Source organism: Antennarius striatus, chromosome 8 (genome assembly GCF_040054535.1).
Source record: "Antennarius striatus isolate MH-2024 chromosome 8, ASM4005453v1, whole genome shotgun sequence".
Lineage (NCBI taxonomy): Eukaryota > Metazoa > Chordata > Actinopteri > Lophiiformes > Antennariidae > Antennarius > Antennarius striatus.
This window is the reverse complement of record NC_090783.1, coordinates 21303885-21317677: the sequence shown is the minus strand read 5'-3', so window position 1 is coordinate 21317677 and position 13793 is coordinate 21303885. Positions and strand designations below refer to the sequence as shown.

At 37.5% G+C, this 13793-nt stretch overlaps 1 protein-coding gene across 1 annotated transcript in view; it reads left to right on the top strand.

The window, feature by feature from the left end:
• Positions 1–13793, top strand: part of usp43a (ubiquitin specific peptidase 43a) — a 63716-nt gene that overhangs the window by 28024 nt on the left and 21899 nt on the right. Inside the window, exons 4-6 of the mRNA XM_068321321.1 lie at positions 2091–2183; positions 5645–5780; positions 8900–9047. Coding sequence (XP_068177422.1) covers positions 2091–2183; positions 5645–5780; positions 8900–9047 — 377 coding nt within the window. The remainder of the gene's footprint in view (positions 1–2090; positions 2184–5644; positions 5781–8899; positions 9048–13793) is intronic.

Below are 13793 nucleotides of genomic sequence, written 5' to 3'. Positions count from 1 at the left end.
CTAGCGATCCAACACCAGGGTGTTAACTGTGCCAGTAATGTTTAGTCCATGCATTCACAGCTGAAAGATATCTTGCCTTGGTAAGAGAACATTTTTGCTCCAGTTTGCCATTAATAATTTTGTGCTTGTATTCTGTTGCATTGTTACCCAAAGCAACTGGTCAAAGCTTGTCTAAACAGCAGCTTAAAAGCTTTTGTCAAAAACACCTGCGGTCTGCAGAACATTATTTAATAGATCAGCAGAGTCAACTAACGGAGGCTGAGGTTTGGAGTAAAAGTGACCAGAAACAACAAAATACTATATCTTTTTAACATTTACACTGAAAAGAATAACAAAGTAATTAAAGTAAATATAAAAACACATAGAAACTGTGGTTTACTTTAGTGGTTTTATTTAGTGTTTCATTTTATTTGTAAGGTCACTGATATTGTAGATGTATAAATGTATCAAAATGTATAAATATTCTTTCACTTTAGTCATTATTGAATGAGTACATTCATAGATAAGAAGAGGTCATGTGTTTCTCGTGTTTTAGTTTTTCATAGAAACCTCTATAGCGTCCCTTCACTACTCCACTACTCTAAACTCACTGCAGGAAGGGAGGATGTGTCACATACTGATACATTTACAGTCCAGTGTTTGGAGGCTGGTTCATCTTCAGTCAGTAGGCAGACATGTGTCACTGGCTTTGCACTTATCTCTATATATTTGAGCATACAAGAACTCTTCCTATCAGGAAAGAAACTCAAGAAGCTGTCAAGACACACACACACACACACACACACACACACACACACACACACACACACACACACACACACACATAGCAGAGTGAATCCTGATTTCTGATTGTCCATACTGTCCAAACACCATCAGCTTTACAACAAGCTGAACGTTTTAGTGTAAGTGAGTGCAGAGATTTGAGTGTTTAGACCTGTCTGTGTGCTCAACTGAATGCAAAACTGTTTCATCAGCGAGCCTGTCACCGGTTGCCATGTCACACTGTCGAAATGCAATTCTTGAAAACTGCTGTTTGATTTCCAAACTACTTGCTACTTTAACAACCTTGCTTCTCTACAAGCTGGGACACAGCTCAACTGGCAGAATAATGAAGACACACAGAATCTGAGAAAACAGCACAATGCAGCACTAGTGAAAGAATTTATTTTCTGCTGAGAAACAAGGTCAAGAAAAAAATATCAAACCAATCTCCACGAACTGTATTAAAGCTGAGAACACACCATCAAAGGTAGTTAAAACTCATATTCAAGAATTTATAAGCTCTATAGCACATATTCTAAAGTTGAATGTATTTTTTAGACGTCAGTTCAAAAAAAAAATTCCGATCAGTTTGAATGCTGTCCCATTTAGAGGTCTCATATGGATTTTAATTTTAATTAATTAATTAGTTTTTTTAACTGTATTTATTCTTCTGGGGAAATGATTAGTCCACTCTGTCACACAGGTTATTATTGCATGCATATATTAAATAATCTTTCTCAATTTCTTTCTTCTTTGCTTCTTTGTCTCCTCTAATCAAGTTCCTCATGTTCTGTTCAATACAACATTTTTCATGAAGTGCATTTTCTCCCTTCCCTTGCTCAGCTCTTCGTGCCAACATTTTGAACAGCCTCTTATGTGCAGTTTTTGCAGCATATGAAGTCCAGATGGCTCATTTCAGTACTTAACATTCATCAGTACCCACAATGCAAATACACAAAAGTCTTTAATTAAGTTGAAATGAGAGCATTTGGTTTGTCAGTATCAGTGGATCATAAATCGACACTTTTAATGTGATATACATTCAGAAATACTGTCTCCTGTAGTAGTTATAGCCTTTGTGATATTTACCTAATCGTTAGGTTCCACATTGTCTCCAGCAAGTCGGATAACCCGCTTAAGCAGTACTGAAGCGGTGCAGTAGGAAGCGGTACGGAAAATTAATGACCTAATGTTATGTTCTTTTATAATTTGATTAGAAAAGTGCTTAAATTAACTAAACCAGGGTGAAGTTGGTAAAAGAGTAAGCTGAGGTTGTTGATTCCAAAAATTATTTAAAAAAAAAATCTTTTCCCTTTCTCTGTTTCCAGGTCCTGTCTGACGTGCCCTCATTGCCTTAAGCAGAGCAACACCTTTGATCCATTTTTATGTATTTCACTGCCTATCCCCCTTCGACAAACCAGGTGATGTATAATACAAACCACAAGTTGTACAATTAAATGTACACATGAAACAGTAATAGCTGAACCATTAGTGCAGTCAAATATAGTTTCATCATGGACTAGTATTTGCAAGATATTAAGGTAAAAACCTATTCTGAGTTACACAATGTGTGCTGTCTGAGCTAGCTGAAATTATTTAGTAATTGCTGGTCTCAATACGAATGCACTTCAGATTTAAGTGCTTTTTGTGCAGGATGGTAGTGACTACACTTAATATATTCTGCCCTATTAGGTAAATCTATTATTATCTATCTATTATTAGACTTGAATGAATACACAAATCTAAATCAAACAAAAGCTTTACTTAGCTTTGCTTCTGGGAACAGTTGATGTATGATGTTGTTAGGTATGTAACAGCAGAATGTATTGCCTCCATGAATATGTAGAACGGCTTCATTTAAAGGTCTTGATTTTTTTTAGATGTGGCTTGATTATTAATTCATCTCAGGAAACGGTGGGTATTTACAGACAAAGTGAATTTGCAATAAGAACATGACTGATTTTATTGTAGAACCCCCCCCCCCCAAACCTGAAACAAACCCCAACCTGCTCAAACTAAGCAGAGGTCTAATTTATGTGGTTATTTAAAGTGAGCTGGCAGCTATGGCACACTAAGTTATAGGTTTTGTCTGTTATTGTCATCTCTTCTTTCCATGCCCATGTGTCCCGACATGAATATAAAAAAAATTAGTTGAACTGCAGTAACAGTGTCTCACAATTTGCATTCATCAACAAATCCCCCCCATCTTCAAGCGAGCAGATGCTGGTGTTTTGCATCATCATTTCATGTCTCGCTGCAGTCAGTTTAACAGCAGGTGTTCACTGCCAGTGTGTGGCCAATCTGCAGTCTGTGCCCAGTAAAGAAGTAAATCCATTCAGGTTCATTGTGGACACACTGCTGCACGCTCAGTGGCCTTAATGTGTGTTCCTATTGCGGCAGTATCCAAGCAAAACGCCTGAAGTCTGAGGCTCTTAAAATCCCAACAGCAGCTGGGAGGCAGTACAGTTTCTAGGATCAGGTGCTGCAGATGCCAGTGCGGTGTGGAGAAATAACAATGACTAGTAGTATTTGTCCATTACCATGTGGTGATGAGTTTTCTCTATTAATTATCCTCAATTAGTCCGAGGGATGTAGTGTTGCAATCGAGCATCTTTCAGTGTGCATATCGCAAAATTAGAATAAATAGTTTACTGCACGGTGGCGCAGTGGGTAGCTCTGTCGCCGCACAGCAAGTCGGCTCCGGGTTTGCGTCCCGCTCTGTGTGGAGTCTTGCATGTTGTCCCCGTGTCTGCATGGGTTCTCTCCGGGTTCTCCGGCTTTCTACCACCTCTAAAAACATGTACGGCTGCTCCAAATTGCCCGTAGGAGTGAGTGTGTGCATGGGTGGTTGTCTGTGTCTCTGTATGGTTCCATGGTGCACTAGCGTCGTGCCCAGAATTTTCCCTGCCTCCCTATGACCCGCTGCGGCGGATAAAGCGTCAGAAAATGGATGGATGAATGGATGGATGGATCTATAGCCTGCAGAAACACTTGTAGATTTGTTCAATCTGTAAGCAATACAGGTAGTCCTCAACCAATGAACACAATTGGTTCTGAGAGACTATTCATAAGTGGAAATGTTCATTATTTATTCAATTTCAATCTATAATATTGGGTGGCGCAGTAGGTAGCACTGTAGCTGGCTGGGTTAGAGTCCTTTCTGTGCAAAGTTTGTATGTTCTCCCCGTGTCTGCGGGGCTTCTGTATGGATTCTTTATCCCACTTCTAAAACCATGCCGTGCAGATGAATTGGTCATGTCAAAATTGCTTATGAGCTCTTGATGCTTCACATGGAGGCACATGAGGAATTAATGGTAAGCAGAGATTACCGAGGTAAAAGGAGGCTGCAAGCATGTTTGTTTGTTTTTTTAAATGGGAATCTATTTCTGATTTCATCTGAAATGCCCTATCACTTCTGTCATACTGTTCCATTTCACATCTTGTCTCATCTAACAATGTAAATGAAACAGCTACCCAGATCTTTAGACAGCTGACCTGTCATCCACACCACCTCCACTCACTCAAAAAGTGTTTATCAGGAAACATGAACTACAGCAGCTATCATCAGATTCAGAGAGTTCATTCGTCCATTCATTTTCGATATCTGCTGTTGCGGGCTGCCGGAGCCTACCCCAGTCGACTGGGGGCATGAGACAAGAGTCTTCATCCTAAATGACAAGTCATGACATTTATTTCTTGACTGTGTTTTATTCTTTTTTTAAAACAATATGCTAATCCAATCTAATCTAATCTAATCTAATACTGTATATTCTGGTCTAATAATACAATTTAGTATCCACGCTAATCAATGTCGTTATTAGTGTAATAAATACATTTTAATAAATCATGTACTGAATCACGATGACTTATTTGTTAAAAGACTACTATGTTTTCATTAATAATAGCTCTTCTTGGTTTAAAAAAAATTTTTTTTTAAAATTATATATAAAAGTATTAAGTATTTCAACAAGTACTTGATACAAAGTAATGACTTAATTTATTGTATTTCTAACTTGTACAGGCTCTCATGTGCAACTGAAATTACCCGCGGTGCCAGTGCTTTAGGTTTTGAAAGAGTTGAATTCTAGAATGTGCTTAAATCCTGGAGCGACGTTCTTAACACGAGACGCTTACTCAGTTTCAGTTCTGCTGTGTTTGAACGACTCTGTTCAAACACAGCAGAACTGAGATATCTGACTGTTTTATGACAATTGGCTAATGATCAAGAAAGCCACTGTGATAGTGATCAACCTCTGCACAGGGTAAAGCAAGGAAGGCTCTTTACATTAACAATTATACTAACACTAGAGTGGTCAAATAATTTCCTTTTTGGTATTAATAAAGTTGAATTAATTGTAATTACTCATAATCTTAACACACAACTTTTACACAGAAAGGACAACTACACACAGAAAGCCAGATCCCACCCTACTCTGCCTCTGATTGGGTAGTACTTGCTGCCTCCATGTCTCTTGTATTGATTATATTTAACATTTAGGGGTGATGAGATGGTTACAGTAGTTTTACTCAAATATATGTATCAATTGTTTCTGTTTTCTTGCAAATTTTGAACAACTATGTTATTTACTCATTGTGTTTGGCTGCTATCTGCATCTTTAGACCTTATGTGCACAAATTTGATATCTGCGTGTGAGTGCCTGCATACAAATATCGTATATAAATAGCTCAGTGTGCCAGGTTATGTTTGGAAGAGAATAGGAAGAGTCCAAATTGAAAATCAAGTCAATAGTTCGTTCTAGCTGGCATATCATGTAACTTACGCACACACACACATGCACACGCACACACACACACATACACAAACACACACACACTTCCTATCTCCACCCTGTTCATTTTTTTCTTTTCGCCCTACCTACAGGTCGATGTGTGTGACACTGGTATTCAGTAGGAAGGGTCAGAGGTACCTGCGGGTGGGGCTCGCTGTGCCAATCTTTGGTTCCATGTCCTGCCTGAGAGCCATGGTGGCAGAGGAGGGCAATATCTCCCCTGACCAGGTAGTCCATGCACAAACACACAGGAACTAAGACCAAAGATTTTACCCTCCAGAAATAATCTTGCCGACTATTCATTGGCCTGTACAACAGACAATGATATGTTGTACAGACCAATGAATATTTAAATTGTAACACATATTATCCTATGAAGTCATATAAACAAATTTGATTTCATGGCAGACTTGTAATAACAGGAAAAGCATTGACAATAGGCGTCTTGTATCCATGCAATTACCAGTGCTATTGATTGACCCACAAAACTTTTATTGTTTGCAGCAAGGCGCATATTTTTTTTATTTTTTTTAGCCTTTTGGTGTATTGCTTAAAATGTGTGGAGATGGGATCTATCCTTCGTACGTACCTTTTTTTCTTTTTTTCTTTTTTTTTAGTTTGTTTGTTGGATCGTTGATCAATCACGCTGGATAAGACACCAGCTCATTTCAGGGCAAACAACCACTCACAATCTCACCTATGGACAATTTTGTGTGGCTAATTCACCATTTCACCCAAGCTGCGTGATTTTAGAGGTGGGGGAAAGCCAGAGAACCCAGAGGGAACCCACACAGAAGCAGAGTTCATTTTACCTCAAGAAAGTAGTGCATCCCTGGGATGCGCTTAAAAAAAAATCCATGTATCCCAACATGACGTTTATGATTCCCAAAAGTAGCAACAGAATATATGGTAGAAGCTGTAAGCAAGGATTGAGTTTTACCAATAGTACAATATGAGAACTAAATAAACTATTGCTCTTAATGATTTTGTTAATAATGATGCCATAACTTATTAAGAAAAAAAAGGAAAAAAAAGTTATATATTATATATTATTTTTATGAAATCGTTAAAGCCTGGTAGTTATTCTTAAAAAAAGTTTTAGAAATAAAGAAAAATGTCTTCTTCTGTACTATCCACAGAAATATCTGTCTTGTTTTCTTCATTAACTTTAACATTCTCTTTTTTTTATTGAAGAAAGCACTCATTGTCACTTGGTTTTTCTCCAACTTTTGTGTCTTTTTTGGAGGCATGGTGATAATGAAAGACTAACTCCTCGCTCTCTCACTGCAGCGTGTAAAACGAATAGATGTTGTGTTGCAGTTTAGTCGATTTTAATGAGGCTGAATCACGCAGGTGAGTCTCGTGACGAGAAACTTGCGCAAGATCAAAACATAATTGCGATTTTCGGGTTCTAAATTTAAGTGCAGTGGAGGTTCTAAATTTGAATGGAAGTGGATTTTTACCAATATTTAATTACAAGTATTTAAAGCATGTTGTCTGATGGTCGTGCGTCTCTGTCAAACAATGTGCATCAAGGACGCAAGGACGCACGTAAACGAAAATACTTCAACACAGACATACCATCTGCACAGAAAGGAATCAAACGAGGAACCTTCTTGCAGTGAAGCAGCAGTGTTATCCACTGTGCCATCATGCCACCCCAGAATGCCTTTATACTTGAAATTAAATGGGCTGCTATTTTCATGAACTATGGCACTAGATCTGGTATATTTTTAGTTTTCTTTTAGCATTCTGAATGTGTACACTGTAGATAATTGTATAATTTTTAGGAGAACAATCTGCCTATTTGGTCCTTCCGAGTTCTTCAAACAGTGGTCGAATTTGAAATTATAACTTAGTTGATGTTAATCTTCTCAGACATCATTCAGCCCAACAAGAATTATTTCTTTGGTTCTGATTTTACAAAATATATTTTGAGCTACCAGGGGAGGGCGAACGCAGAAGTACATAATATTGCCTTATGTTTGAACTCATATATGCTACTATGTTTAGTTCATGGTACTGCATAACAGTGCAGTGTTCTGACTGGCTTGCAGTCTTGTCATAATCAATCAATTTTCTTTAAAGCTAAACTATTTAGAATGTGTGAGTTTGTACATAAGAGAATTTATAGAACCTGGCCAAAATGCAAGCCTTTTTTTTCAGAAGCACTTGTTTCTTTGATGATAAATTAAAATACCCTCAGTGAAACATGTTTATTAGGTCACTTAAACTGATTTTATAATTATTATTATTTTTGGTCAGCACAGAATGATTTTAGCACAGCATTTATGAGTTTGCTCTGTCTTATGTTATTTAAAATTAAGCATCTTTGACTTTCAATTCTGGGTTCAAATGATAAATAACAATTTCTGCTGGACTTTACAAACATACTTGATCAATAACAAGACAATCTGTCCATCCATCCATCCATCCATCCATCCATCCATCCATCCATCCTAGGCCTTGCCCGAGGCTATTTATGACTGTGGTGGGGATCTGAGAGCAAATGATATGCACAATTTCCTTTGGGATTAATAAAGTATCTGCCTGTCTGTATGTCTATCATTTACCTATCTATCTAAAGTAGTTACGGTGTTTTAACATCTATATTTTTATTCGCAGCAATTGAAATTCAGCCATTAACGTGACACACCACTGATGCTGAAGTGATTGTGTTTTGAATAGTTCAGATAAAGTTCATTTAACCCTAAGCCCTTACGTTATTAGGCATCCACAGGCGATGTGTTTTTCAAGCTTTTTTTTTTTTTTTTTTTTTGCTTTGGTTACTTTTGATTGATTGAGGATTAATTTTTTAACTAATGACATAGGAAATCTGTGCTTTCCACATTTTTTTATTAATTTTTTTACTGATGCCACTCTTATGCTTAAAATTAATGTGTATTGTGTCAGGGTTTTTTGTTCTATCTACTGTGTTCTTGTTGCCAGCTCTATGGAAACACCATCACCATCCCTCTGCACAAACCCCTGTCTCGAGCCACGTGATCCCTCTGTCCTGATTGCATTGATATCGTATAATACAGATGAAGCCAAATCAATTTAGCCTTTTTCATAATATTCCATAATTTAGGCCTTATTATTAGTTGTAATTTTCATCTTCTGAACACTCTGAGAAGGACTACCTGAGTTTCAGCAGCAGATTGTCACCTATGTGGTTTTTTACTGTGAACAGTGACTCCAGTTACTTTGACTTTAGTCCCAGTTAGTGTTGACTGATCAGTCATGTTCATACCACATGTTCATCATCACCGAGAAATGTTCAATGTATTTGAAGTCCTGCATGTTCTCCACTGAGGCCCTTGTGTGTCTTCTGTGTCTCTGCACAGGTAATTCTAACAGAGTTGTACTCCACCGGTTTCCAGCGCTCCTTTTCAGACGACGATGACCTGACGACAATCGCTGATAGCGATGTTGTCTATGCGTTTGAGGCTCCTCCCCTCTATAACCATGGAGGCACCACTGCATCACACTCAGGTAATCACCTATCAACCAAAACTGCTACACGTTTTGTGGTTCCTTTTGTAGTTTTACAAAACCATCTTTTGACCAGTTTTCACAGGCAGATATTCACTTCGGTTAACAGAAGGAAGTTGTCAATGCAATGTGCTTTGTCTTCTTGCTGTCGTTCTTATTCATAGTGCATGATTGTACTGAATTAAATTTAATGCCATGCCTGAATGCCAGCCTGGTGTATCACATCATTGTAAACTTTCCTTGATTGCACAATGTTTTAATTGTCCAACAGTCGGACATTTTATCACTGGATTTGAGGAAGTTAGTGTGTGTGTGTGTGCGTACGTGTGTGTGTGTGTTGTGTGTGTCTGTGAAGATGTATCATTCTTCTTTGACTGTGTAAAATACATCCAATGAGAAACAAGAATCACTCCTTCTTTTGGAAACAGCCCTTCCACTTACTTTACTTTTTCAAGCCTTTCATGTCAGTAGTTGAACAACTCACTGATCATGTCTGAAGGAGGTCAATGGTCAATATTAGTCATATTAGGAGGTCAATATTAGGAGGTCAATATTACTGCTGAAACTGTCAGGACGTTGAAAATCATCTCCGTGGATTGTCAGCTGAGCAAATTATGGGTTAGCATTTTGGTCCCTGATCTACTTGATGTTACTGTTTTTGTTACCCCCAAAATAACTGATGTAAATAATCATGTGTGTGTGTGTGTGTATATATATATATATATATATATATATATATATATATAATACACACACACACAGACTTAACAACACTGCTTTTGTTCATTAATATTTTTTTTATTTGTTTTTTTTAGAGTCTTTCAGATGAGACTGTTCAGAGAGACTTGACTAGTGAAGTCATTTTCTATTTGCGTCTATAATCTGTTCTCACTGAGCTGTAGGTGTGGAGCACAGAACTTTAGCAGCTTTCGATCATTTAAACTTAAATGTAATATTCAATCACCAGAGAGACCAAAATTTAATTTATAGTCGGTGTTAGATGTTCTTTATTTGGATATATGATATTCTTTTTGTTTGATTCTATTATTACCATTGATTGTATGTCATGAATTAGACACTACAGAAATTTTTCCAGGAGGTTAATATTGATCTTTACAGACAAGATATATGGATCAATCTGAAATTATATTTGATAATTACCCATTTCTTTCAAGTTATTATCTTCTGTTCAATACGGTAGGGTAATCCAATTATGTTCGTAAAGTTGAATATTCATGGAAGCTGTAATTGTCACTTGGAATAAAACTTTTTTGCAGATGGTTTGAAACTGTATGTGCTATTTACCAATTCACTAACCAATTACAGGTACGTCTCACTTTATTAACTGATGTTTTATTAGTGATTTTCCGTGTACATTTTTAATTTTTGATACTGTAGTATGTCAATTACTAATTATAAGGTAAAATTAAATTAGACAAAAAAAATTTTGCATTATAAATACAATCCAGTAAACATCAACTGTGAAGAAATACATTAGTCTTTTAAAGATTAAACTTGCTCGCTCTTCTACTTCTTTTTCCTTTGTGATCCAGAGGTGGCCTGTAAGTTATGGTCCTAAAGCTTCAGAAAAGCAGAACAATTGTCTACCTGTCAAAGCAAACAAAACATATTGAGAGGTAGAATTTTTTTGTTGTTGTCTTGAATATTTCAGTTTTTCATTTTCTTGTTATGTGAAAATGAAAGCATAGTGGATTTAAAGAAGTCTTCAAGATATCAGTATAATGGTGTCCATGTATGTTACTAGGCACCAGTTATTTTTTATGTAGTAGAGAATTAATTTCATGACGGAAATTCTTCTGTCATCATGACCTTTTTCTGTATTTTTTCATGTGTGTGCTGGACTTTCTCAGATTTTATTCATAAATGTCCAAAAGGGAGAATGAATCATCACTGTTTACAGGTACAATAATATAATAATAATACAATAATAAGCTATTTAATGCGGAAAGATCTCATTATAGAAAACTGAAAAATCAATTACCTGTACTTCTTAAGCACCAAAATAATGTTAAAATTTCAGCTGGCAAAGTGTAAACATTAGCATGTAAATGGAGGGATAAAACACTAAAAGTCACAAAAGAAATGCACTTAGTAAACATTTAAAAGCTTGCGTGATGTGTAGTCGCTGTCCTTGAAGACTGTTCTCTCCAGGATGATTATGAACTCAGACTTGAGTATATCATTAGGGTTGACTTGAGAAAAAAAAGTTTGTCACGTAACAAAATAGAGAAGGGTCAAACTCAACATTGACATATCATTTATTAGTTTATAAGATGATGTTATTATTAACCCGTCATGTATTTACAGATTCAACCTGTATGGAGCAATGTTATTATTAGGGTTGAGCCAGGTACTCGTTTCAGACGAGTATTCGGTACAGATAACACATTTTCGAGTAGTACGAGCACGATACGAGTAAAACTCGTCAATATTCGTGTTCGTAAAATCCTCATAACTGGTCTTCACGCTCTGTGATTGGCCAGTCACACACAGCGCCCGCCCCTGCCTACAGAGGCTGCAGCCAGAGTTGCTTGTCGCTGGCCCACTCTCGCGCGCACACACAGACATTGACTGATCTCTCTGTGCTTGGCTTTGCTGTAGCTCACTTTGCTATCCTTAGGTTTTATTCAGCTTGCCTCTATTTCGGTCTATTTCAGATTACTTGGTGAACTTGTTTCATGTTTTTTCTTGCACATACGCGGTGTATTTGACCAGAGATCCGAAAACTGTTCATGTCGCATCGGTCACCGCCTCCACTCCAGTCGTTTTTGGGGTTTTTTCTTATATGTGCTCGCTGTTAGTTTGACACTTTCTCACTTCAGTTCAAATTAAAAATGTTCTTTCCCTGCAACGTGATCCTCTGTGTTCAGCAGTCACTTACTGTGCCTGTCCACAATTTGGTGCTGAGGAAGCACTGTGCATATGGTTGTGGCTACAAGAGTAATGAACGTGAACCAACATGGTAAAGCCGTATCCTTGGCTGTGCAGTAACCAGTAAAAGCTACAAATCAAGGTTGCTGATTTATAAACATCACAATGAAACCTAGTCTCTGTAGTCATACAGTTTCCTTTGCGTAAGCTGGACATTTGAAGGAGGATATCTTGTCAACAGCTGCTGCTCTGATAAAGATAGAGGGTGTGCTTCACTGCCATCTCCCTCATTCCTTCACACTGATAAAGAGATTGCTTTGCATATCTAGTCCCTACACTTCCTTCCTGTATGCAGACTTGACCTTATGAGTGATGAGTTTCACCACAGTGTTACTAATAAATTTCACGATATGATGTCTGGATACTTAGCTGAAGAACATCAGTATTGGCCATGGTTCTTGGTGTCACTTGGATGTTGATAATCATGTATGAGGGAGTGGTGCTGTAGACACTGATAGACTGAGGTCTATTTCTTAAAATGTCTATGATCGAGTTTCATAACAAGGAGCTCAAACCCAAAATCAACAGGTCACTTAGGCTTTTATAGGGTTGATTGCATTAATTGAAGGTTGAGCTGAAGTCCTGGAAGAGTAAAATGAGAATTCGTATTTTCCCAGACACGTGAGGACCCAGATGAACCAGCAATGATATGACATCATCAGTGGAGGAATATCAGTTTTTTTTTTCTCCAATGAATTTCTTGGTCTTGTAGCAGGAAACAATGTTGAGAGGACACACCTAAAAACTGGTCATTTAAAGTAATTACTGTACTATAATAATAATAATATAAAAAGTATAACTATAGTTTTAAGTAAGAAAATTTGAAAAAAAAAGTGAAGGTGATAAACCTATAATATACTACATGTCTTAAGTGCTTTGAATGAAATGGAAGGACTTTTACTTGTATACCCTATGTTCGTATTTTAACTTCACAATCAACACATCCTGAGATATTCATGTTTGTGAAGTGCACTTCCCGTGTTGTTCCATTGATGTAGCCTGCCTAAAGAAAAGCAAAAATATTGCAACAATGTTCACATGGAAAGTCATCATTGAAAATAACCTGAAGAAAAGGAACGCACGGCACTTTGATCGTAACATCTGCCTCTGGAACACTTTCTGAAGTCATTTAGGAAGTAACAGCTACACTCAGCTCAGCAGCCTTTAGCAGGGCAGCATGAATGGCACTTATATACTGTATATGTCTGACTGTCAACTTGAAAGCCTCCTTACTGGCAAGCCTGGCAGAGCTGCAGGATTACTTTGACAGGACAAATGACATTAGGAGATTTTTAGAAGCACTGTTTTTTAGATTTAATAAAAATCAAGCATCATACCCAGATAGCCAACTGACTGTGCATTGCATCCGCCCGGGATCGGCTCCGGAGCAGATCTGCGAAAAGGGTCCGGATCGGAGTCCACTTTCACAGCGGGACGGATCTGGAACGGACAAGGACCGCAGATTAAATCCGGATCCGTTCATGAAGCAGCTCATCTGGTCATAACTAGCAATAAAACCAAAATATAGATGACCAACAACGAGGTTGTTCTGAAAAAGATTGAATACGTCCCTTAACCAGTCTGCCTTTATTAATAGTAATAAATCATTTAATACATTCAAGACTTGAAAATATTTAAGATGGTATCCTTTAACTCACTTCATGAGTCTCTGGTTAAATTGTCCTGTGTAGCTTCATAATAATATAAGGCGGGTGTTTTCTAAAGCGGGGGAAATCTTTTCCCTTCAGGGGTCGCCACAGCCAATCAGTGTCCTCCATCTAACCCTGTCTTCTG